The sequence below is a fragment of the Triturus cristatus genome, chromosome 5_2 (assembly GCF_964204655.1).
Source record: "Triturus cristatus chromosome 5_2, aTriCri1.1, whole genome shotgun sequence".
Taxonomy (NCBI): Eukaryota; Metazoa; Chordata; class Amphibia; order Caudata; family Salamandridae; genus Triturus; species Triturus cristatus.
Genome location: NC_140588.1, coordinates 762,646,479 through 762,674,095, shown reverse-complemented (window position 1 = coordinate 762,674,095; position 27,617 = coordinate 762,646,479). Strand labels below are relative to the sequence as shown.

The following is a 27,617-nucleotide window of genomic DNA, read 5'->3' as shown; positions in this document are numbered from 1 at the left end:
GGCAATGCACTCTCCCCTGATTACCGCATTGAATGCCTCACAGGGAAACCCCTTGCCCTCCACATAGTCTTTATTTTGCTGAAAGTATTCAACTATGCATTGTCTAATCTCCTCTCTGAAGATGTTATCAAGAAGCATTGATAGTTGTAATTCCCAGCTCGCACTCACCTGTGGGTAATCAGGGAGGCAAAGCGTCAGCACTACCAGAGAGTGATTCGAGTAAGTGTGTGGGAGGAGTTCTACCTGCTCTGAGCATCCCACCACATCCCAGGGACCCGCCCTATAGTCCAGCCTAGATGCTGTCCCTCGCACAGGTAAGTAAAAAGCATATATCTGTTTCTCGTGATGTACAGCTTTCCATACAGCCAGAACATTATGTTGTTACACTGGTGCCTTTCTTATCCCCAATTGCTGTCTGTCCCTCACATTAGTGCTGTCTAGTGTACTGACCGCTGTGACATTTTGGGCTCCTCCCCATATATTTATTTGATAGTTCAGTTTGCTGCACTGTGGTCCCACAGCACGAAAGAACTGTGGGTCATCATAGTTCGGGCCGTACACGTTCACTATGGTGGTGTGAGTGTTAATAAGTGCTCACTGGATGATCAGTTATCTCATGTCTGGATCCGCTATGTTAGTTTTGTGTTGGTAGGGGACTTCTCTGCAAATTACTATCATTACACTTCTTGAGTAAGCAGAATAGTCTACAAAGTATTGATGTGTACCCCAAGTGCATGCCACCCACTACGATTACCTTTGTCCAAGGAGGGTTTCCTATAATAATATGTCCATTTGATGTCTACTAGCATAGGCCAACATGTGGCGTGTTTTGTGTCTGTCATTTAGCTCTCTCACATTCCACGTCATGAGTCTGATGATAACTTTGTGGTTTACACTTACAGTGTAGTCCTCTGGTGTTCAAATGTGTGTGAGGTATTTTCAGTCTGTTCTGTACTGCTAAGCCATGGGCCAGGCATTGAAAACATTTTCTGTTTTCCATTGCCCTGGGTCCCAAATTTCTAGCTAGCTACCCCAACCTATACCCACTCTTACTCAATAACAGAAATACCATAACCTTCCAAAACAAAGTGGTATCCGCCATGAGGGCAACCTGATAAAAAATGTGGGCTCCCCATTCCGCCATCCGCCATTGTTCACTGCTCACAGTCTCAGAGCATGCCTGCAGTGTTGGTAAGAGTATATGCAAGTATATAGCGCTGGGATGCTCTAGGGTAGCCATGCGCTCTATAAGTGCCCCTTCAATTCAATTCAATATGGATGACTTATGCAGAGCATATGAAATACACAGAATAGTCACACATCATTGGTAGCCCCAGTGTTCTTTCAACAGTGCCTGATGTCGGCATTAGACCCTGTCCGTGGGAACAGTTTTTTACAAGTAGACCTACAGTTCCTATACCCATCCAACTATAGTTTTGGTCAGCTCGCCTGCTTGGGTCGGGCATACAATTTTTTTAATTATGGTTAAAGGTAGCCTACCTTGAAGAACAATTTTATTCCACATCACTTTCAGAGGTACTGTCCTCATCACTGCAGTCCTTGAAGCGTCTTTTGGTGTGTGTATTCAGAAACATTTTGGCTGCTTGGTTATCTGTGAAGAAGTGTGTTTTACCATCTAGGGTGAGGGGAAGTCTCGCTGGGAACAGGATAGCTTATCCAATGTCAATGTCTCGCAGTGTGTTTTTTGGTCAACACAAATTTCCAGTGAGCCTCTTGCGCACTCTGTGTGAAGTTGGCGTAGAACGCTAACCGGCATCCCTCGTAGGTAATGTCCCTTCTCTTTCCCCATGGCTAGGATTCCATCACGGTCTCAGTAGTTTAATAGTTTGACCAAGATAGGTCGCAGTGGGGCACCCAGCACAGGCCAGGTCCTCGGCGTACAGTGTGCTGTCTCTACCACAAACTCTGAGGATATTGCGTCACGCCAACCTGCTACATGATCAGTTTTTCTCCACATATACCTTCATTTTACCCATTGCTATGGATTCAGGTACACCAATGATGCGTATATTGCTTCTGAGGGATGAGGTTTTGAGGTTGTTAGTCTTCCTCTTCACCATCTTAAGTTCTGCCAGCATGTCCTTTTGCATTTTGGTCACTCCTATCAAATCATCATCTGTGACTGAGATCCCACTGTTCAGCCATACCTAAACGCTGCTCATGCTTCTCCACCTTCTCCCACATGGCATCTAGTCTCAGGGTTAGTGCATCAATCTTGCCAACTATGTTGGTCAAATTTGTATTCGTTGTCTCTAGGGGTGCCTTCACCCCCCTTCCACTTCCCCTGGGCCACACCTACCAGATGCGTCACGTTGACCCATGTCTGTGTCTGCGTTCACGGCATGAGAGCATTAATTATGTTCAAAGGGTATCTTGCCCTGCCAGGTGACTCCTTTGCCCATTGCTACATTTGTGCTATGTATCAGAGCTTGAACCAATCTGGGAACAAGTTACCTGCAGGCACCAAGGCTCTCTCCTAGTTCCTAGTGAGTGATGTTTCCCTTGCTGCTGTAATATAGAGTGTAGGCGACAACCTCAGTCTATATGGGCAATTTAGCAGCCCTGTGGGCACTTGTCTCTGTGTATCTTCCCGGAGCATAATGCATTCCACAAAATACTACAGCAGCCTTATTCGCTTGGGTGTTTGGGCCTGGCAACGACATGGCAGTCATCCGAAGCAGCTCAGGCCTCTCCAAGACTTGGGGTCAGCAGTTGTGGGAGACCTGTGCAGCGCCGGCCCTAGTGACACCACTGCTCGTGGTACCCGGCCATCCCTACCGGTGCAAAGCACAAGTACCAAATTGCATGGGACCGTGTGGCAGCAGCTGCAACCCGCACAGGCAGGCCGTCACAGACCGACTCCAAAGTGCGGGTCCATGCTGCGCCCATGGGTGTTCTTCCTCTGGGTTCTTGTGGCCGCTCAGAGGCCCCCTGCTGCCTCTAAGGGGTCATCTACGATTGGAGCTCGATTACTGCCGGATAGAATGGCAGGATGTGCGAGAATGTTGTCAGATTACTCCGTCGGCTGCCAGAGCACTAACAGAGCGTAGCCATCGTGTTGGGCTTCCCGGCAATGCCCCCTGAACAAATAATTGACGAGTAGCATCTCCATCCAGAGGTGGCACAAGGTCTCTTTCAACGATGGGGAGAGCCTTGGTTAGATCTGTTCTCCTCCAAAGAAAACGTGCAATTTCAGCAGTTTTGCGTGTTGGAGTTTTCAAGGTGGCTCTTGCTCCGCAGCACTTTTATTGCGAGTGGTGCACAGAACTTCTATACTCCTTTCTGCCCATACCACTCCTGCCCAGAGTAGTCAAGAAGATCAGGAGTTACCGAGCACAAGTTATTCTAGCGGCTCCGGCCTGGGCACAGAGAGTTTGGTATCCCAATCCTCTAGACATGAGCAACGATCCGCCGGTCAGGTTGCCTCTTCAGGAGGATCTTATGTTGCAGCAGCAGGGGAGGGTCCTCCACCCGAACCTGTCCACTCTCCGCCTCCTTGCATGAAGATTGAGCAGGGACAATTGACAACTTTGGACCTCCCTCCCAAAGTCTGTGAGGGTATTTTGTCAGCCAGGCATCCCTCCACAAAATCGGTATACACCTGCTGATGTAACAAATTTTGTAAATATTGTACAGACCGGTCTATTGACCCTCTATCTGCATCTTTATTTAATGTCCTCCTGTTTATACTTCCTTAGCCCCGCAAGGCTCTGCTCTGGACACCTTGAAGGGCTATCTTTTGGCCCTTTCCTCTTTTCTTCGGCTGCCTGTTGAGCCTTCTCTTTCCAAATCTCTGGTGCAGAGATTCTTGAAGGGGTTAACGCATTTGTTCCCCCTTTCATCCTTTATTATGCCGCAGTGGGACCTTAATTTAGTTCTCACCTTTCTGATGTGGGCACCGTTTGAGCAACTGCACACTTGCCCTCTACGGCTGCTCACCATCAAAACAGCCTTCTTAGTGGCAATAACATCTGCCAGGAGGGTGAGCAAACTGAAGGCACTGTCATCACAGCCTCCTTACCTGACAGATTTCATGGACAAAGTAGTGCTTTCACATGGAACAGTCGGTTACTCTTACCACCTTTTATGTACCACCTCACCCTTCCAAGGAAGAGAAGCATCTCCATCGTCTGGACCAAAAAAAGAGCGTTATCGTACTATCTTGATCAAACTAAAGAGTTCCGGGTGGATGACCAGCTCTTTATAGTGTACGTGAGTGCAAAGAAAGAGTGTGCTGTCCAAAAGAGGACTATACCCTGCTGGGTTATCCTTAGTATGAGAATTTGCTATGCCTTAGCGAAAAAGGTCTCCCTGAAGGGCTTAGGGCCCATTCCACCAGGGCAAAAGCGACCACAACGGCTCTCCAGCGTGGTGTCCCTGTTTCCGATATCTGCCAAGCAGCCACGTGGACATCGCTGCACGCGTTCGCCAGTCACTACTGCCTGGATTCCCAGGTTCGCAGAGAAGGCCTGTTTGGTCGCTCTGTTCTGCAGGATTTTCTGGCCTAAACCTTTTCTCAGTCCCTCCTCCCAGGATGGTACTACTTGGGTATCTGTTCAAAGGTAAGGAATCTGCAGCTAGATGTCTCTATCAGATGGGCAAGTTACTTACCTTCGGAAAACGCCTTATCTGGTAGAGACATGATCTAGCCGCAGATTCATTACTGACCCACCAATCCTCCCCTCACTACGGAATTGTTTTTAGTGTCAGGAATTTTCCCCTTCAGGGCCCTAGCTGTTCGTTTTTTAACACACTATGGTCAGTCACTTCATGGCTTTGCCCTACTGGCATGGAAAGTCGTAAAATGTACTGACATCAGCGTGCCAGAGTGGCGGTTATATTGACAACGCGGACGTCATGACGAGGACAAACATGACGCCGACGATGTCACGTGGAGTAGACCGACCCCACCTACCTACGCACAGGGGAACTGCTAAGAAAAATCTTCAGGATCCAGCCTGATGCCTGGAAGTTCAAAGGTAGGGAATCTGCGGCTAGATCATGTCTCTACCAGATAAGGCGTTTCGGAAGGTAAGTAACGTGTCCAGTAGTGTCATGTATATAAAACCATGGTATAAAACCAAAATAATCTTCCCATCTCATCATGTGCTATTATTATTGTTGTTGTTGTTGTTAATGTTGTTGTTATTAAAATTATTATTATTAATAATTTTTACTGCTACTACTATGGTAGTTGTAGTATTAGTGTTATTATTACCACCGCACACCCCTCTCACCACACTAGCATGTATATCGGATCTCAGAACCTCTCATAACAAGTTGGCTTAATTGTGTACCACCCATATGTGCATTACATTGCATCAAAGCAATGTAAGTGCCTAAGGATGCCCCTCAAGAGAGCAATCTGCTCAATCCAGAGATGGCAAACAGAGAAAAGTGAGCTGGGGGCTGCTTGGTGCAAATATGTATAAGTAATTGCCATTTGATCACTAATAAAACATAAATATCATTCTGCACATTGATTTGTTTTGCATAGTAACAAGACACAACGATTCCACATGTATAGACAAATACTTATGACTTTTTGTTTTTCCAGCGTATTGTGAAGACAAGCAGACCAGCGCCAAACTGGGGTCCAGCCCTAAGAGAGAACCGCGGAGACCGATATAAGCATATGGTGGGGACTTCAAAACATAAGAATATTATAGAGATTCCGAATGTTCAAGGAACTGTAACTGGTTTTCAGAACAATGCTTACGTGTAATATTCAGTTTTGCATTTTTTTGAATAAAGAATATCTGATCAGAGCTGAAAATGAGTTGGTTGAATTGGATAAATCGCCACAGAATTATTTTTTATTTTGAATGATAACATCTGTTATGAATGCATACATGAAGAAAATTAACAGAAAAAAATACAACACACAAAAAGTTAACTACTATCATTTATTTATGGCAGGAAAAAATCACGACCAACTTACAATCAAGTAGCATACATTGTTTTAAAGAACATTCCTTTTACCAGTACAAACAAGCATTTGCAATGCAATAGGTCTCGCATTTGCCAGAGTTTGAGCTATTGGCATTGTAAATGACAATGCCTTTTATTTATGTGCTTTGAAAACCTGCAAGCGGTGCGTAACCACACACTTTGTACTCATAGTCCTTGCTTACGAGAAGCAAGGCTGGTAGTAAAAGAGATTCAGTTACTGCCAGCCTTGCTTCTCATAGGCAGCGACTATAAGTACAAAGTGCGTGTTTACGCACCGCTTGCAGGTTGTTAAAAACACATAAATAAAAGCCATTGTCATTTACAATGCCAATGGTTTGTGTAACGTGCTATGTGACAAGCTCGATGTGTGTGTCCAATACATATATCTGAAAGCATTCTTTGACATGCACTGAGCAGCACTCCCGCTGTGCTCCAAGCAGGGCCCATTTGGTGCATGTGAGAGCTGCAACGCTGTTGTGCAAATTGCAACCTCGCCTCTTAGAAGTGTGGCACTGACTCTAAATCTGGTTGAGAGCACACATATAGGCTTAGAGATGCGGCTGCTTCATTACAACACATGCTCATCGTCAAACAAAAAATGCAACCAAAAAGCTGGGAACAGCAGTTATGTTGGGTGTCTCATGTGCGCAAAAGGGTAAGAATGGAAACAAAACAAACATTAGAATCACGTTACGTGATAAGAGGGCTAACTGATACCCCACTACCTCGTGAGCATACGCGCTTGGACTTGAAATTGACCAGAAAAGGGTCAAAATCAATGGAGCACACGCCGTTCACAACAACTCACGAGCCACGAGTTGAAAGTAGAAAATGATTTTCTTGCAAAGTGAGAAGCTATCACAAGTTTTTTTCTAAATCTCGCTTTTACTGGCCGTGCCATATTGCTTTTAGAACGCTTGAGAAAGTCTGGTGGGGGCTGAATCTTTTAAGCCATAATAAAGAGTGGAACTGGAGGGGCACTTAGAAAGGGTGAAACAACAGCAAGGCCTCATTAACTTGCAAATGGTCTTTTAAAGACCTGTGAAGTGCTCGGGAGCGGCTGTGTGTGGCCCGGGAAGCTGTCTCATCCGGTGCTGCCACACCCGAGGAGGAGAGCGGGGGGGGGACGGGCGCTGAAGCCCTTTGAGTCCAATGAGTGTTGCGCGCCTGGCAGTTGCCGTGTGTTTACAGGCAGAAGTTACCCCTTGAAACGATTGGATTTAAGCAAGCAAAGTCGGACGCCGCCCCCGCAATCCCAGAATCCTGCATTAATTTCTTCCAGACCCGTGTGGAGCAGCCATGGGTATCCTGTATTCAGAGGTACGTTCTCATTCTACGTTTGGTGTTTGACTGAAACCTAAAAGCCACCTCGTGAGTGAACCCACACGTTAAGTTAATGAATGCATAAACATGTATAATGAATGCATAAACATGTCCATTTTAAATGCGAGCAGTTACCTCTATGGTTCCTTAAAAAATAATATTTTGAGCCAAGCTGTTTTATTTTATCTCCCACATGTATATTTTGCAAAGGCACGCTGAGGGTGATAACGAGTCTTTCTTGAACCAACGGAAAAACAGTCACTGTCTCTAATGCTCAGAAATGTTGCTGACTTTTTTTCCCCTGAGGTACTGAATTCTAAGCATGAAACTTTTGAGAGTTAGTCGGTCCGTGTTGCATAGTACATTTACCCGGCGTTGTGCAAAGCCGGGGAATAAGCCGATATGCAAACATGCCGGCCCCTGGAGCAGTTTTGAAAAATAAGTTGCCTCTTTCGAGCGATCAAAGCGTGCCTCACTCGCTCAACCTATAACGTAGAGACTAAAGTGAACGCAATACTAGCGGGCCTCAAGTTTGCCTACGATGGGTGGGAGCGTGTGGTTTTCACAGTGAAAGCACTATTTATACTGTCTTGTACTCGTTTTGCAGGTGAAAGCTTGTTAGTGTCTACAAAATGCTGTTTTCACATAGTCCGATAGATACTGTGAGAATGTGTGTGCGGCATTGGTATGTGAAAGGAGTGTGAGCAGTGGCCTGTTTGTTCCTTCTTTTAAGATATGTGAGGGTGTAAGGAACTGGGAAAGGCGAGGTTCATTCCACTCTGCAAAGATGGGGAGTAGGGGCAGATTACAGAATGAAGAAAAGCGGATGTCAGGTGAAGAGGAGTGCGTAAAACTCACTATATGCCTGAATGTGTAATGTAAATGGGGTGCTATGTAAAGCGCTCCAATACCTTCGGGTCGAGTTCGCGCTATATAAATATGCACAAAAAAAAAACAAGACAAGCCCGGTGGAGCGTGGCACGCGCGCTTGGCGAGGCGGGGGAGCGGTCATTATCACAGCATGCCTCTGCAGACCTATAATTAACTCAGCAGGTCTTCCGGAGAGGAGCACTCAACGCGCAGATGCTGTTCATGTGAAGCGCAGACACATGGCGCTGCGCGCGTGCACGTTCACGTGCACTGTAGCTTTAGGCCACGGCAGCACTTTGAAAAAGCCCAGATATAAAATGTCTCTTCGAGCCTTGCTCGCGAGACCTAAAAAGGACACCCAACCTCCTAAATTGTCTCCTTCCATGCCTAGGAAGAGATCATAAACGGGGACCCTGAACCCAATTCTCTTGTGAAGCTGCTAAATATAACCTGCAGTGGAGGCGGAAGGACTTGCATGAGGGATCTTAGTAGGCGTGACCAAGATGAGGACTTATTAATCTTCATTGGATTTCATCACCCAATACTTACTTCAGAAACAACAACCTATGTGAAGCTGAGGATCATGCCAACACACATGAACTTCAACACCCTCTTTCATAAGCATCCAACTCATGCTCCAGCTTGGCAGAGAGTAATTGGGAAACTAAATTCCCTTGAAGAGGCATAACCGTATTGTGGACACAGGAAAATGGCAGAACCATGCCTGCTAGTGCAATAACACTACCTAACTATAAATAAAGTAAATAACTTAGGTTACCTAGGGTGTTTATCTAGATGAAGCTGTGACGATAGGCCTCAGGAACCCAGTAAACTTGTCACTTGCAAGTACTTCGAACCTAGACAAGCACCGATGTATGGCTGAGTGAAAAGCTTGATAAGGAAGACTTCAATTCCTTAACTAACAGAACTCAGGCCAAGTACCAAGCATAGACATTTATAAGCAGGAAGACCTCACAGCACTACGGAGCTTCCAGATCTCTAACCAGGAAGTTGGCCTTAGACCTACAGTGAATGAGTGAGAATGTGTTTAACCTGGCAAATGTTCAGGAATCATTTCCCATTACAAATAATAATCTAGCATAAATTAAAAATACACTCTCAACTCACTGTTCCCATAGAAAATAGACACCTGGATTATCCAACTTCTTACGCTTTGAACCAGATCTACAGCATCAAGAACTAAAGTCAAGCACTAGGGAATGACAAGATTTGGAAACCACATGAAACCACCTTATCAGCAGGGTAGAAATCAGTGGCAATCATTGTCAGTGGATCCATAGATTTCAAGCTGGTGTAAATTTCTACTCTTCAGCGGTGCTTCTGGAAACAAAGAACTTGCATTGCTCTAAGGATGCACTGTTCAAACTTGTATTTCTGAAATACCAGCCATGTGCAAACGTCAGGGGAATGCTTTGACACGAAGTATTGTTTTTTTCCCTTGAAAGAGGGACAAAAAAAGTAGGAAGTGGGAAATATGGCTATTCTTGATATTTGTGACTGAGGAGCAGTCATCCCCCATCATTTCAACTAAGATGTTTGCAGCCATTTCAGTCAAGCTCCCAGCAACAGAAGTACTGAAAATATCACAATCAATTCCACACTCGTTTCAAACTTCACCATAATGTTTGCTAAATTAATGCACGTGTGCAATCATTAACTTTTGTTTAAAAAAAGATGAAGATGAGGCTGCGTCCACCCCAAGTCCCGGAAGTTGATTTACAAAGAGAGACCAGGACCCCTACTCTTGGGTGCAGCCACTGCCTCCCAACAACTAGACATTGCTGTCCTCAGCCAGGAGTTATTCAAAGGTCTCTTGGAATTTTGCATATGATGTGTCTCATACATTATTTTCAGTGGTATAGGCCCTCTTATGCTTTTGCCCATGACCCTGCATTGCACTAAACTCAATGACAATCCTGATCCACCTAACCCTGTAAGCCCAGACTAATTATGAAACTGCACCAAAGCCTGTCAGAAGAAAATGTTTTGTTTTTTCTACACAGTTTCTCACTCACCCAAACACTTGCGACATGTGCACTTTACAATACTTCTCCACTCATTCCCCCTTTTATATAAGTTGCCCACATACTCTATCACTCACTACAACACCTAAATGACCTGCCCCAGATCATACCAATTCAGTTATACATTGATGTGACTTATAGCAACTTCCATCCTATAAACGTATCACAAATGATATGCAGATACACAGCAACATATGCTGTCACATTCGCCCACTGTTTACAAACGGTATCACATTCAACTCGGCACACACCACTCTCACTGTGACCATCACCTAACATAATCCAAGGTTCACACAACTCATTTCAGCACTCAATACCTCACTTCACAATGTACCATGCTACTTGCATTCACTATAGCATGCACAACACTCACTCTAATCCTCCCCCAACTTACTCTAAAATTCACCCAAATAATTGTATCCACTTATACCCTCACATCTCCCTTCTGCCCCCATATACAATGCTCCTCACCTGATCGAACATCACCAACATTCAATCTGCTCATTTAATCATAGCACAGTTCCTTTGGCCAACTCCAACAATTACACACCTGACTCACTTCAACGCATACCACTAAACCCAAGAATCACCGTATTTGATCTATTCACTCCAACACTCATCCTACTCACTCACACCAGCATTTAGTTTACTAACTCCACCAATTACCCAGCTGACTTCAACATTCACTTAATTCACTCCATCATTCCATGTACTCTCAGTTCAAAACTCACTCTAATGATTCAACCCACTCAACCCACTCCAACACTACTTTTCAACAAGTGAAGCATGGCCATCCTCAGTTATTGTAACACAGTTCTACATTGCCTGCCTATAAGCCTGTTAGCATGTTGTTCCCCCACCAGTACCCTTAAAAATGATTGCTACAATGCTCACCCACTCACTTTTCCCCCCGCCGATGCAGTACAAGTACTCAGCATACTCCTATAACACTAACTCTGCTCTCCTCAAATATTCAAGTTTATTCAGTGCACACATAAGCACTCACATAGCACATTACAACTTAGCATCCACTTGGTTCTGAAGCTACCCACCCTTTCACTCTAACAATCACTCCAATTCCAACAAAGTTCCTAGTCTAATCAAAACAATGACCCAACCAAAACACTTATTCTAATTGTTGCACCCCTCATTCTAGATCCATCTCCTGAACTCACCTGACTCAATCTAACACTCACATTTATCCATCTCACCCATACGAAATTTAACATTCTTTAGAATTAACTCCACTCATTTAAACACTCACCCTTCTCCCTTCAACACTTACTCCTCTAACGCAACATTAATCTCATTCAGTCCAGTACTCATCCCAGTTAAAACAGCATGCACTCCACTAATGTCAGTAGTACCCCCTTGACAATAACAAAGTTCTATTTTCTTAGTTCAAAAATGCCCACTTGCATCCAAAATGGACTTGAGGATGCATTTTGCGCTGAGGAATAGTGGTAAATGCAACAGACCATAAATAGCAGCACAAGCAACACTTGCTAAATGTGCACTTGGGGTAGGTGTTTCCCCCAACTTTTTCCCACCACATAGCACTGGGTTGTTAGCATAAAAATGCAACAGAACATAAGCAGCAGCCGATCACACTCTAAATGTGCTCCAACGCAATTTACTCTTAATTACGCAAGGCAGAATTGGGTTATCTTCAGTAATTCCACATCAATGAGTAATGCGGAATTACTTCATTTGCTCCAGCATAATTAAAATTACTCGCAGGCCTAATTTTTTTCTCAGTCCAGTTCACTTAACATTATCTTCACTGACTTTTGAATGTGGGGTGTGCAATTACAAACAATTTTCACTTGATGTACCCTGAAATACATGTCACTAAAGTTATTAATTATTTTGCATAGTTTTCCTGTGATTACTTGAAATTTCTTGAATATAGATATTGTGCCCACCTCTGCAATATTATTGCTCACCCAAACTCAGATTCAATCACCTTACTTATTCCTACATTTCTCTTATACTCACTCCAACAATCGCTCTGTTCACTCACAGAGACACTCACTCAATCCCTTTGTAAGAATCAGGATCACAGCATCATGGTGGGAAGCAAGCTGAGATCTCAGCCTTGAGGTGCACCACTTGATGATCAAAGCCTTACCTGGTGTCCTCAAGGGATTAACAATACAGAGATGCAGGAATTTGGGTCACTGGCAGACTGGAAGCATTTTTTCTGCATCTGGGAACCTTTTTGAAGGAAGCTGCAAGCACACACCGTGGCCATCTTTAAAGACAGAAAGATGAATTTCCTCACTCTACTTTTATTCTCTCTTGGTGGCGGCCGTCTTGGGTTAAGAAGAATTCAGTAGTTTTCTTTGGCAACATTGCGAGTGAGTGGGTTTTTTAGCTTTCGGTAAATTGATACCTAGGCTTCCAAGGTTGAGCATGTTTGTTATCTGAAAGAGACATGTTAGTGATAGATTCCTTACCTTAGAATTACCCCCAGGCCTCAGACTGTATCCGGCAAGTTTTCGTCAGCAGTAACCCTGCGCGTCGGTAGGCGTCGTCGTGCGGCTCCACGTACGTCGCTGGCATCGTAGTCGCCACGATGACTTTGCTGGAGCTACTTAGACACGCCCACGCACGCTGATGTCAGTTCTTTTTCCGCACCGGCAAGCGCAGATCCGGAGAGAGCGGTACCCCCAGTCAATTTTTTACTGAGCTTTTTGGGACTTTTGTCTCTGTTTTTTTGAGTCTCTGACTCCTGCTGTATTGGGATGCCAGGTTTTAAGTCTTGCGAGGCTTGTCCCCGCCTGATGTCGGTGACGGACCCGCACCGCGAGTGTCTCTACAGCCTGGGGTGCGACCACAACCCCTCGTTGTGACCCGCCTGCCGGGCCATGGCTCCGAATAGTTTGTGGGAGCGGTCCCAAAAGTTGCTTGAGGCCCGGGAGTCGGCTCCGCACCTTTCAAGTACCCAGTCCCGTGGGAGGTTGAGGGACCGGTCGTGGAGCCGCCACCATCATTCGACCAAGTCTTCGCACTCGGGGTCAGGTAAGACGAAGCACAAGAAGTCGAAGGAGCGGTGTCGCTCTTTGCCTGTCACACGACATGGCTGAGAGTGCGGGTGGTGCCACCCCCGCGGCTCCGGAGGAGCCTAGGCAGTTGCCGACGGCCTACCCGCCTTTCCCAGGTCCGTCAGCGACTCCAGCCCAACTGCAGGAATTCTTATCTGCTATGTCCCGCCGGGCCACACGGGCCCGACCGGGGGTCCTCGCCTTTCTTCGTCGCCGGCTCCGTCGTCGATGGCACCGGCCTCGATGCCGCGAGACCCCCGTGGATCCATGCCTGGATCACAGCCGATGCCGGTTGGCCTCATACGACCTCCACCGACATCAACGCTTCTGCGCTGGCTGGCCGCCCGGCCGACGCCGTCCCCGGCTTCCACCCTGACGTGGACACGGTGCCGGAAGGGTGTCGACCGACGCCGATTCCGACGCCGATGGGGAATTTCTATCCCTTTCTCTACCCACTTCCTTTACCACCTGCACTGCAGTTTACGGAAGATGGGGAGGGGTCTGAGGACCCTCTTGCAGCCCAATGCGAGTTACAGCCAGACTGGGAAGAGTATTTGGAGGACGCAGGTGGACTGGATTTTTCTCCAGAACCTGACACACTGTCTCCTTCTACCGTGGCTAGGGAGGAGGATGGTACTTATTCAGAGGTGTTGCGTAGGGCTTCCGAGGCTCTCCACCTCGAGCCCCCTACAGTGTCCGTCAGGACTAACCTCCTGACAGAAGTGCTTCGGCCAGCATCTTCCTCTGTGGAGCCGCTGCTGCCCTTCAACTACGCACTTTCGGGCGTTCTTTTGGGTACCTGGTCCAGGCCCAACACAGGGGCTCCTGTGGATAGGAACGTGCCCGACGCCATTACCCAGCCCCGGGCGACCCCATTTTCCTCTCCCAACACCCTACCCCTGAGAGTTCGGTTGTCCAAGCCCCTGCGTCCCCCAGCGCATTCCCTTCCGCACCTCCGGTCAGGGAATCCAAGAAACTGGAGAGCTTCGAAAAGAAGATATTCTCTTCCGCCGGTTCAGGGCTGCGGTTTGTGAACACTGCATGCCTCTGGGCCGTTATTCCCACTCTGTGTGGGAGACGGTGGCGCAGGTGCTGCCTCAGTGCCCAGAGGAGGCCCGGACGGTGCTCTTTCAAGCTTTTGCAGAGGGGAGAGATGCAGCCAAGTTCACGATTCGCTATGGCTTTGACAGCGCCGACTCGCTGGGCAGAGCGATTTCCATGACAGTGGCGCTACGCCGCCACACCTGGCTGAGGACGACTGGCTTTTCAGGGGATGTCCAGAACACTCTGATAGACATGCCCTTTGATGGCACTCACCTTTTTGGCGACAAGGCGGATAGTGCGTTGGAGCGTTTTAAGGACTCACGGGCTAAGGCCAAGTCCTTGGGCCTTTCGGCCACGTGCTCTCCTTCGACTTCTGCTTTTCGCTCCTTTCGTGGACAAGGAAGGGGCACCCAAACACGTTCGTTTACAAGCTACAGGCCTGCGCAGCAACAGTCTTAGCGCAGCCGCAGATGTGGGACCCGCAGAGGTGGGTCACGGGGCCAGCGCGCGGGTCAGTCCACCACCACCCCTGCCGCCACTGGCGCCAAACCTTCCTAGTCCGGTGTTTCAGGCCCACCAAACGCCAGTGGGCGGCAGGATTCGCCATCACCTTCCCCACTGGCGCACCATCACTTCAGACAGGTGGGTTTTACAGATAGTCCAAAGGGGCTACTCCCTTCCCTTCGAAATGACCCCTCCAGCCATGCCACCTCAGTACCATCGCATGTCGGGGGATCACTTGGCACTTCTCCAGAAAAAAGTTGCGGCCCTCTTGGCCAAGGGGGCCGTCGAGCGCGTTCAGACGCCAGAAGTATGTCGTGATTGTTACTCCCACTACTTCTTGGTTCAGAAGAAGGACAAGGGCCTGCGTCCTATCTTAGACCTTCGGAACGTCAATCGCTTCCTCCGGAAGGAGAAGTTCAAGATGCTCACATTTGCTCAGGTCTTGTCTGCCCTAGCCCCGCAAGACTGGATGGTAGTGTTGGACTTGCAGGACACTTATTTTCATATCATCGTCCTGCCGGCCCACCGGCGTTACCTGCGGTTCACGGTAGGCCACGAGCACTTTCAGTTCACCGTGCTCCCTTTTGGCCTTACCAGCGCACCTCGGGTGTTCACTAAAGTGATGGCGGTGGGTGCAGCTCATCTGCGCAGATCAGGGGTTTCAGTCTTCCATATCTCGACGACTGGCTGTTGAAGGCGGGCTCACCCCAGGCAGTCATCTCCCACCTCCAGACGACGGCCGACCTACTGCATTTGCTGGGGTTCTCCATCAATGTGCCGAAGTTGCACCTGATTCCCTCTCGGTAGCTCCTCTTTATCGGAGCCGTCCTGGACACGGAGCAGTTTCGGGTTTACTCCCAAACAGCGAGTCCAGGACATTCGGGCTATGATTCCGATCTTTCGGCCATTGTCCTGGGTTTCGGTCAGGATGACCTTGAGGCTGCTGGGCCTCATGGCCTCCTGCATCCTGCTGACCAATCATGCCAGGTGGCATATGCGGGCTCTGCAGTGGGACCTGAAGTTCCAGTGGGCGCAGCATCAAGGGGACCTGTCCGAGTACGTCCAGATCTCGGAGGGCACTGCACAGCAGTTGCAGTGGTGGCTGACGAACCAGAATTGGGTCAGCGGCAGATCACTCTCCCTTCCCCAACCAGAGCACACAGTGGTGACGGATGCATCCCTCCTGGGATGGGGCGGCCACATGGGAGAGGCGGAGATCAGAGGACTCTGGTCTCTGGCGGAGTCCAGGCTCCATATCAACCTTCTGGAGCTCCGGGCAATCCTACTTGCACTGAAGGCATTCCTTCTCTCTGTCAAGGGGAGAGTAGTGCAGGTGTTCACAGACAACACCACTGCCATGTGGTACTGCAACAAGCAAGGCGGGGTGGGGTCGTGGACTCTATGTCAGGAGGCTCTGCGTCTCTGGACATGGCTGGAACATCAAGGCATTTCCTTGGTGGTTCAACACTTGGCAGGTTCTTTGAAAGTCAGGGCGGACAAACTCAGCCGCAGGTGCATGATGGATCACGAATGGCATCTTCACTTGGAAGTGGCGCAAGGTCTCTTTCGACAGTGGGGAGAGCCTTGGTTAGATCTATTCGCCACCGAAGAGAACGCGCAATGTCAACAGTTCTGCGCGTTGAAATTTCCAAGGCGGCACTCGCTCGGCGATGCTTTTCGTCAAGAGTGGCGTTGCGCTCTATTGTATGCCTTTCCGCCTATACCACTTCTACCCAGAGTGCTGAAGAAGATCAGCCGCTACCGAGCCCAAGTCATTCTTGTGGCCCCGGACTGGGCTCGAAGAGTTTGGTATCCCGAGCTACTCAGTCCGACTGCCTCTTCGGGAGGATCTTCTGTCGCAGCAGCGGGGGACGGTCCTTCACTCAAACCTGTCCAGCCTCCACCTCCATGCGTGGAGATTGAGCGGCGACAGTTGATTCCATTTGACTTGCCTCCTGAAGTCTGTGATATCATTCTGGCAGCCAGGCGTCCCTCCACTAAATCGGTATATGCATGCAGGTGGAACAGATTTGTGGCATGGTGCACAGCAAAGGCTCTGGACCCCCTTTCTGCCCCTGTTTCAGAAGTCCTTTTGTTCCTTCTTTCTTTGGCCCGGCAGGCTCTGCTCTGGGCACTATTACGGGCTATCGTTCTGCAAATTCGGCCTTTCTCAGGCTTCCTGATCAGCCCTCTCTTTTCAAGTCCCCTGTCGTAAATAGATTTCTCAAAGGCATTACTTACCTTTTCCCTCCTATTCCATTTGTGATGCCGCAGTGGGACTTGAATCTGGTTCTTACTTATTTGATGTACGCTCCTTTTGAGCCCCTTCACAACTGTCCTCTGCGTTTACTAACTTTGAAGACTGCTTTCCTGGTTGCCATCACCTCCACTAGGCGCGTGAGTGAGCTCCAGGCTCTTTCCTGTAAACCTCCTTTTACTCAAGGTTGTGCTCCGCACTCGTCCTTCCTTCTTGCCAAAGGTCATAACTCCCTTCCACATAGGGCATAGGGCATAGGGCATACTGTCACCTTGCCCACTTTCTTTCCGCCTCCGCACCCTTCCAGAGAGGAAGAGAGGCTCCACCGTCTGGACCCAAAACGTGCGCTCTCCTTTTACCTGAATCGCACACAACAGTTCCGGGTGATGACCAGTTCTTTGTTGGCTACGTAAGCGCCAAGAAAGGCTGGGCTATAAGCAAGAGGACTATTTCCCGCTGGGTCATCTTGTGTATCAAAGCCTGTTATTCTCTGGCTAAAAAGGAACCTCCGGTGGGGTTGCGCGCCCATTCTACCAGGGTGACAGCAGATACTACTGCTTTGGGACGTGGTGTCCCCCTGCAAGACATCTGTCAGGCAGCCACGTGGGCCTCACTGCACACGTTTACTAAGCATTATTGCCTTGACAGTCAGGTCCAGGGAGACGGCTTCTTTGGCCGTTCTGTTCTCCGTGACTTTCTGGTTTGATCTTGGTTCGCACACCCACCACCGGGGTTGGTATTGCTGGGGTATCTATTCTGAGGTAAGGAATCTATCACTAACGTGTCTCTTTCAGATGAACAAGTTACTTACCTTCGGTAATGATATATCTGTAAGAGAGATTAGTTAGTGATAGATTCCTTACTGCCCCACCCATCCTCCCCTTTCTGCGAACTGATTTCTAGGGTTAAGGTCATCCTTTTCAGGGCCCTAGTTTCAATGCACCAGTGGTCAGTATCTTGCATGGCTCTGCGTTCCTGACCCGGAAAGTCGTTCACAGAACTGATGTCAGCGCGCGTGGGCGCGTCTAAGTAGCTCCAGCGACGTCATCTCAGCGACTACGACGCCAGCGACGTACGCGGAGCTGCACGATGACGTATACCGACGCACAGGGGTACTGCTGATGAAAACTTTCCGGATCCATCCTGACGCCTGGGGGTAATTCTAAGGTAAGGAATCTATCACTAACTAATGTCTCTTACAGATATATTGTTACCGAAGGTAAGTAACTTGTTTGTTACTGCAGTTCCCTCTTTTTCCTCTTTGGTCTGTTATGTTTTTGCTCCTCCTTCTTCTTCCCTTTCCTTCTGCTTTCTCCTGCAGAGTCTCCCTGTGGACCTAGAGAGACCTATTGCAATCCTCATTTGCCTTCAGACCCAAGCAGTGGGAGTCATTTACATGTTTTAGGCAGTTTCTGAAGCTTGTCCTAATGTTTCTTCTAAGATCTTTTTGGTCTTATTTATTCCTATACAGTAGGACACTGGCACCTGCTTTTGACCTAAGAAAGGCTCCATTCCCCACTTCCCTTGTTTTGTTTTCCTGTTTGCCCTTTCTTCTGTTGTGATGGTTAATTTTGTCTCAGCCAACCGCTAAAAAGATTGGGGCAGCAGTGCACCATGCAACAGTTCAGGTTTGTATCTCAATTACTTAGGATTGCAGATACTGACAACCTCTCACTTCAACCATCTCTATCTTCACAACACTTCCGCATTGCTAGGTTCAGATGCTATAAAGCAAAATACATCAAAATATGCTTTCAACACATTCCACCAATCACACAAACCCCTTACACTGATTCCATGACTTATGCCGCTCGCTTCAACTCATACTCCTCGCAGCATCATCCTCATATATACACCCGGGGCACACCAACATTCAAACAATTATCCCAGAATTAATTCAAACATTTTGTCCACTCATCCAGCTCCTTAACATTTGTTCATGCACCCACCCACATTATCAGCAGTAACTCACTCAATTCTGCATTGACCTCACTGTCTCCAAAACGTAACTCACTCACTGAAGCACAAACTATATTCAACCTGTGCTGTTAATGACATCCTCACTTAGTCCACCAATCCAAGCACTGAAACCATTTTAATACTCATCTTATTTACTCCATCACCCATGCCTTCACTCCAGCAGTTGCTCCCCTCACTCCAACATACAGTTACTCACAACAACAATGAATAGGTATACAGCCCACTTGCTCCAACAATCACTCTGCATTTCTCAAACGTAACTCCAGGCAAAACAACATGCACAATTCTCAATCTAAAACTGACTCCACTAACAAGTATTTTCCACACTAACTCAACAAACTTATTCCAACACACTCTGCAATCATTCCACTCCTGCTAATGCTCCACCCACACCCCATTCTGCCTTCTCATCTGAAAACTCACCTCACTTTTACGACACTTACTTCAGGCCCGACTGACCATCACTTATTCCAAAGTTCAAAAACGAATTCTAAAACTATGCCCTCTCATTCCATTCAAACCAACAATCATCCCACTCACTCCAATAGTCAACACTCTCATTCAATCACTCCCTTCAGTTTAACAGTGAACTTAGTTATTCAACTCAAATACTTCCCTATTTTACTTAAACATTCATGCGGTCCAATATACACACACTCAAAGCATCCCCAAACGTCTTGTGACAGTTATCCCACTCCCTTCAATTCTCGTCTTGCTTCATTAATTTTTACTCTTACATTACTTACGCTGTTTTTGATCTGTCAAACTCCAACACTCAATCCACTAACTCAATTACTATTTATAGTTTTAGCCAGAATTTTCTCACATACGTTATCCTTGGTGGGGCGTCAAATTTTAGTATTTCAAAACAATGACCACTCACAAGTGTGAAATCTTTTAATGTGGCAGCATGATCATTTGTACAAAAAAGCAGAAAGATTTACCAGCTTTCCGATGTAACTAATGGCAGCAATGAATAGAATAAAATAGCAAAGGCAATCCAAACACAGAGGCTAAACAGCTTTAGGCTAATAGTAGAAGAATCACAATGCCCATCACTGGAACCCAAAGACTTGAGGGTGGGTGAACGGCCTGACCGAAACTAGTTAGTGACATCACAAAACAAAATGATGGAGGGTGTGTTGAAACCTTTTGAACACTCACCCCCAGTCACAGATCTGGGTTTAAACCATCATTATTTTGCCCACCAGGTCTTCCCAGTTTGGATCCAGCCATATGCAAATCAGTCTTGACCCTGCTCCCCATGGTAACAGTCAAATCAAAGCTGCCAGGCCAGGTCCTCCCTGGACCAGAAACAAGCATCCTGGGAGCTGTTTTGGAGTATCTCCCCTCGTCAACCAGGCTAGCTTGATTCCAGTGGCACAGCGATTAAGGGGGCCTTAGCTACTCAGGGTGCCCATAGCAACATCACACGAAAAAATTATGGATCGAGTGTAGACATGGCATGATGAGCAAAAAAAAAAAGATGGGTTTAGCCCAGATCTTTGACTGGTGGTGAATGTTTGACAATGTTCAGCATTCCATCCATCATCTTTTTGTGGTGCTATAGTTGCCCTAAGTGAGAAGGGTATGCCCAGACATGGGTCCTGTGCTCGTTATGCCCCTGGATTCAAGCTAGACTAACGGTTATGGGGTGGTATCGCGAAACTGGTCCCAGGATGCTTGTTTTCCAGTCCAGGAAGGTCCTGGCTTGACAGTTAGGGCTGGACTGCTTCCATGGGGAAGAGGGTCAAAATTGATTTGCATATGGCTAGGTCCAAACTGGGGTAGCATCGATGGATTTAACCCAGAACTCTGACTAGGGGTAAATGTTTGACAATGTTCAGCATTCAGTCCATCACCTTTTGTGTTGCTATTATTGCCCTAAGTGTGAAGGGTATGCCAAGACGTGGGTCCCATGCTCGCTGTGCCTCCAGATTCAAGCTAGCCTGGTTGATGAGGGGTGATACCCCGAAACCAGTCCCAGAATGCATGTTTTGCCTTGCAGGGAGTACCTGCCTGGCTGTTTGGGCTGAACTGTTCCCATAGGAAGCAGGGTCAAGAATGATTTGCATATGGCTGGGTCCAAACTGGGGTGGCATGGTGAGGGAAAAAACAATGGATTTAACCCAGATTTGTTACTAGGGGTCAATGTTTGACAATGTTCAGAATTTTGTGTATCATCTTTTTGTGTTGCTATAGTTGCCATAAGTGGGAAGGGTATGCCTAGACGTGGATTCCGTGCTCAATATGCCACCTGATTCAAGCTAGCTTGACTGATATGGGGTGATACCCTGATACCGGAACAGAATGCTTGTTTTTCAGTCCAGGGAGGACCTGGCCTGGTAGTTCGAACTGGACTGTTCCTATGGGGAGCAGGGTCAAGACTGGTTTGCATAGGGTTGGGTCCAAATTGGGGTGGCATGGTGAGCAAAAAAACTATGGGATTAACCCACATCTATGAATGGGGGTGAATGTTTGATACTGTTCAGCATTCTGTCCATCATCTTTTTATGTTGCTGTAGACAAACAAGTTAGTGATCACAAATACTACACATTGTATGATACCTGGGGCATATGTTGTGAATGTATTTTATTGTTTTGTCACTGTATTTGATTTGCATGATTTTTATTTAGTGTTTGATTACCATTTTACTATGTGTTGCGTATGCTATGATGTTGGTTTAAGGTAAATGAACACTGTTTGTTTTCTGCGGTTGCCATGAATAATAAGGGGTTTTTCAGATTATTTGTTTCACTTGTTTTGTCACGAGATTTTTTAGGTTTGGGAAACTAAAGGTTGGGGATAACGAGGGTTGTTAGGGAGAGGAAGACATGGGGAAAACACATTATTTACAAGTATTTAGTCTGCTTTGTTCTGGAGCAGCTGTTTAAGCAGTTCTTTCTGATTTGTTACAATACCCCTGATGAAGAACTTACAATTGTTCGAAATGCATTGGGTTTTTACATTGTACCGGCTCAAAGGACAGTTGGCAACACATGTCTATGTTAAAGCTTGGATGAGCAGCATATGACATTTGAAAATGAGGAATAAAAACTTTCAAGTTCAACTTATCTGTCTCCGCAGTGATTCTAAAAGTATGGAAAATATGGATTACTGAATTTTTAAAAATGGGAATACTATGGATTACTTTGGTTAATGGAAAAATTAATGGTTTACTTATGAGGAGAATTTCGCTCATCACAGCAGTGCAGCAGTTGGTGTTGAAATTAATGCACCTTTTCTTTGATATCATTGATATGCTGTGGAGGGACGATCACTGCTCTGTAATGCACGCATCTATTTGGCAGTCAAAGCAAAAATTAACTATTCATGAAGGGAAGGAGTGCTCCCGCCATCATTATTCTTGCTTAGCATTATTCTCACATCTAGAATGTTGGCATTTTCTTTGATTCGCAAATCTGACTGAAACACGTTAGTTAGATTCCTTACCTTAGAATATCCCCAGGCGCCAGGCTGGATCCGTAAAGATTTTTCATCAGCAGTACCCTTACGCGTCGGTAGGCGTCGTCTGCAACTCCGCATCCGTCGTCGGTGTTGTGATCGCTGGGATGACGTAGTCGGAGTACTTAGACGCCGCCCTCGCGCGCTGACGTCAGTTCTTCTTTTTTCCACGCCAGTAAGCGCAGATCCGGGAAGAGCGTACCCTTAGTCATTTTTTGACTAACTTTTTGGACATTTTTGTCTCTCTTTTCGAGTCGACTTCGACTCCTGGTGCCGGTAGGGATGCCCGGGTTCAAGCCGTGTGACGTCTGTCACCGACTGATGACGGTTACCGACCCCAACCATCGGTGTCTCTACTGTCTTGGGGCCGACCACGATGACAAGTTGTGCCCCGACTACCGGGCCTTGACCTCGAAGGCTAGGCGGGAGCGGTCCCGCAAGCTCCTCGAGATCTGGCAGTCGGCTCCGCGCCGCTCGAGGTCCCGGTCGAGGGACCGGTCACGGAGCCGAAGTCCTCATCGCTCGTCGGGATCCAAGTCCTCGCATTCAGGTAAGTCGAGGCATAGTAAAAAGAAGTCGAAGAAGCGGCATCGCTCTTCTGACTCCCCTCGCCGGTCGCGCGACTCGGCCGAGGGTTCGGGTGGCACCACCCGCGTGGCTCCGCCGGAGCCAGAGGAGTCGCATCCGGCCCCATACCCTCGTGGCCATGAGGAGTCTCGTTCCGCCGTCGAGGCCTGCCGGCATGCCTCGGGGCCCCAAAGGTCCGACTGGGGGGCCTAGCGAGCCGGCGGCTTCGGCCCCGGCGATGTCGTCGACTTCAGTCCCGATGCCGCAGGTCCCCGTGGGATCCAGCCCTGGATCCCGGTCGACGCAGGTTGACCTTACGACTCCTACGCCGGCACCGACCCCCATGGTGCAGCTCCCGGCGCCGTCCCTAGTTTCAGTCCGGTTCTACGTAGTTGATGGGTGAGCATTTCATCTATGACCCGGCTCCGTCCTACCTGCATGTTTACCAGGAGACGGATGAAGGGGAGGACTGGGAGGGGTCTGAGGACCCTCTGGCATAGCAGTGCCAGTTAAGTCAGGACTGGGCAGACGAGCTGGGGGATGCCAGTGTTCTAGACACTTCGCCTGACACTGGTTTCATCTCTCCTCCTTCCGTGGCTACGGAGGAGGGTGCGACTTATTCTGTGGTGCTGCACAGGGTGGCCCAGGCCCTACACCTGGCGCTCCCTGCAGCGGCAGTGAGGACTATCCTCCTCACTGAGGTGCTTCAGCCGCCGGTAAGCTCTTCGGAGCCTCTACTGCAATTTAATGAGGCCCTCACTGACGTTCTGATGGGCACTTGATCCAAGCCCTCCACAGTCTCTCCTGTGGATCGGAACGTGGCCCGGCGCCACCGCCCAGCTCCGGGCGACCCCAGCTTTCTGTCCGTACACCCCACCCCTGAGAGTCTGGTTATCCAGGCCTCCACGTCCCAAACCGCCTTCCCGTCCGCACCTCCGGATTGGGAATCCAAAAGGTTGGAGCAGTTTGGCAAGAAACTGTTTTCCTCCTTCAGTCTGGGGTTGCGGTCCATTAATACCGCGTGCCTTTTGGACCGTTACACCCACTCCTTGTGGGATACGGTGGCGGACGTGCTGCCCCAGTGTCCAGAGGAGGCCAGGACACGGCTTGCCCAGGCTCTTGCTGAGGGGCGGGATGCAGCACGGTACTCCATTCGATGTGAACTTGACACTACGGACTCGCTGGGTAGAGCGATTGCAACGACGGTGGCGATTCGTCGGCATGCCTGTCTGAGGTCCACAAACTTTTCAGGGGATGTCCAGAGCACCCTCATGGACATGCCCTTTGATGGCCGTCGCCTTTTTGGCGACAAAGCGGATAGCGCGCTGCAGCGCTTTAAGGACTCCAGGGCTACGGCCCAGTCCTTGGGCCTCTCGGCCCAGCGCCAGCAAACTTCTGCTTTTCGTCCCTTTCGTGGCCAAGGAAGGGGCGCCCCTGCACGTTCGTCCAGCCACATGCCGCAGAACCAGCCTCAATGAGGGCCCGGACGTGGACTCTGCCGTGGCGGAGCAGGGGGACAGAGAGCCGGTCAGTCCACATCTGCTCCCGCAGCATCTGCCTCAAAGCCTTCCTAGTTCGAGCTTTCAGGCCCATTCCACGCCAGTGGGAGGCAGAGTTCGCCATCACCTGCTCCACTGGCATACCATCACTTCGGACAGGTGGGTGCTGCAAATCGTCCGAAGGGGCTACTCCCTTCCCTTCGAGGCGACCCCTCCAGCCATGCCATCGCAGTACCACCGCATGTCGGGGGATCACTTGCAACTTCTGCAGGAAGAAGTTACGGCCCTCTTGGCCAAGGGGGCCATCGAGCGCGTTCCTGGCCCAGAAGTAGGACGGGGTTGTTACTTCCACTACTTTCTGGTTCCCAAGAAGGGCAAAGGGGGCCTACGCCCCCTATCTTGGACCTCAGGAGCGTCAACGCCTTCCTCCAGAAGGAGAAGTTCAAGATGCTGACGTTAGCTCAGGTTCTGGCTGCCCTAGACCCTGGAGACTAGATGTAGCGTTGGACTTGCAGGACGCTTATTTCCACATCCCCGTCCTGCTGGCCCACCAGCGTTACCTGTGATTCACGGTAGGCCACGAGCACTTTCAGTTTACCGTGCTCCCCTTCGGCCTCACCAGTGCCCCTCGGGTGGTCACGAAAGTGATTGCAGGGGTCGCAGCTCATTTGCGCAGATTAGGGGTTCCAGTCTTCCCCTATCTCGACGATTAGTTGTTGAAGGCGGGCTCACCCCGAACAGTCGTCTCCCACCTCCAGACTACGGCCGACCTCGTGCATTTGCTGGGGTTCTCCATCAATGTGCCGAAGTCACATCTGAGTCCCTCCCAGAAGCTCCTCTTCATCGGAGCGGTTCTGGACTCGGGGCAGTTTCGGGTCTATCCTCCCGAACAGCGGGTTCGGGATATTCAGGCTCTGATTCCGATCTTTCAGCCTTTATCCTGAGTTTCGATCAGGATGGTTCTACGGCTGCTGGGTTTGATGGCCTCCTGCAACCTGCTGGTGCATCACGGCAGGTGGTGGATGTGGGCTGTGCAGTGGGACCTGAAGTTCCAATGGGCGCAACATCAGGGCAACCTGTCCGACCACGTCCTGATCTCGGAGGGCACTGCAAGACAGTGGTGGCTTACAGACCGCGATTGGGTCAGTGGCAGATCCCTCTTCCTACCCCAACGGAGCACGTGGTGGTGACTGATGCGTCCCTCCTGGGATGGGGGGGCCACATGGGAGAGGCGGAGATGAGAGGCCTCTGGTCTCCGGCGGAGTCCCGGCTCTATATCAACCTTTTGGAGCTGCGGGCGATTCGGCTTGCACTGAAGGCATTCCTTCCCTCTGTCCGGGGAAGTGTAGTACAGGTGTTCACGGACAACACCACCGCCATGTGGTATTGCAACAAACAGGGCGGGTGGGGTTGTGGACCCTTTGTCAGGAGGCTCTGCGCCTCTTGACATGGCTGGAACATCAGGGCATCACCCTGGTGGTTCAACACCTGGCGGGCTCTCTGAACGCCAGGGCGGACGAACTCAGCCGCCGGTGCATGATGGATCACGAATGGCGTCTGAACTCAGACACGGTGCAAAGCCTCTTTCGGCAGTGGGGAGAGCCTTCGTTAGATCTTTTCGCCACCGAAGAGAACGCGCAATGTCATCAGTTCTGCGCGTTGGAATTTCCAAGGCAGCACTCGCTCAGAGACGCCTTTCGTCGCGAGTGGAGTTGTGGTCTGGGCCGGGCCCAAGTCATCCTTGTGGCTCCGGATTGGGCACGAAGATACTGGTATCCCGAGCTACTCAGTCTGTCAATCGATCCCCCGATTCGACTGCCTCTTCAGGAGGACCGTCTGTCGCAGCAGCAGGGGATGGTCCTCCACCCGAACCTGTCCAGCCTCCACTTCCATGCGTGGAGATTGAGCGGCGGCAGTTGATGCCATTTGACTTGCCTCGTGAAGTCTGTGATGTCATTCTGGCAGCCAGGCGTCCCTCCACTAAAACGGTATACGCCTGCAGGTGGAACAAATTTGTGGCATGGTGCACAGCAAAGGCTGTGGATCCCCTTTCTGCCCCTGTTTCTGAGGTTCTCCTCTTCTTTCCCTGGCCCAGCAGGGCTCTGCTCTGGGCACCGTCAAGGGATATCTTTCAGCTGTTTCTGCCTGCTTACGGCTTCCTGATCAGCCTTCTCTTTTCAAGTCCCCTGTTGTAAATAGATTCTTAAAAGGCATTACTCACATGTTTCCTCTTGTCCCCTTTGTAATGCCTCAGTGGGACTTGAATCTGGTGTTAACCTATCTGATGTGCGCTCCCTTTGAGCCACTTCATAATTGTCCTCTTCGTCTTTTGACTCTCAAGACTGCTTTCCTGGTTGCCATCACCTCTGCCAGAAGAGTGAGTGAGCTCCAGGCTCTTTCTTCTAAACCTCCTTTCCTCTCTGTCCATCCGGACAAGGTTGTTTTGAGGACTCGCCCTTATTTTCTTCCTAAGGTGGTTACTGCCTTTCACATCGGGCAGTCTGTTACCTTGCCCACCTTCTTTCCGCCTCCACATCCCTCGAAAGAGGAAGAGAGGCTCCACCATCTGGACCCAAAACGTGCGCTCTCCTTCTATCTGGACTGCACAAAACAGTTCCGGGCGGACAACCAACTCTTCGTTGGCTACGTGGGTGCTAAGAAGGGGAGGGCAGTGCACAAGCGGACCATCGCTCGGTGTGTCGTTTTGTGCATTAAGGCCTGTTATTCTTTGGCTAAGAAGGATCCTCCTGTGCGGCTGAGGGCCCATTCCACTCAGGCCATAGCGGCTACTACTGCCTTGGGACGGGGAGTCCCTCTGCAGGACATTTGTCAGGCAGCAACCTGGGCCTCGCTACACACATTTACCAAGCATTACTGCCTGGACAGCCAAGTCCGGAGAGACGGCTTCTTTGGCCCTTCCGTTCTCCAGGACTTCCTGGTGTAATCTTGGTTCGCAGACCCACCACTGGGGTTGGTATTGCTGGGGTATCTATTCTAAGGTAAGGAATCTAACTAACGTGTTTCTTTCAGATGAACAAGTTA

General features: G+C 49.0%; 1 protein-coding gene across 1 annotated transcript in view; it reads left to right on the top strand.

Annotated features, from left to right (window-relative positions):
* Positions 1–5,746, top strand: part of LOC146829238 (sodium- and chloride-dependent neutral and basic amino acid transporter B(0+)-like) — a 1,256,359-nt gene extending 1,250,613 nt beyond the window's left edge. Inside the window, exon 14 of the mRNA XM_085606669.1 lies at positions 5,579–5,746. Coding sequence (XP_085462795.1) covers positions 5,579–5,746 — 168 coding nt within the window. The remainder of the gene's footprint in view (positions 1–5,578) is intronic.
* The last annotated feature ends 21,871 nt before the right edge of the window (positions 5,747–27,617 follow it).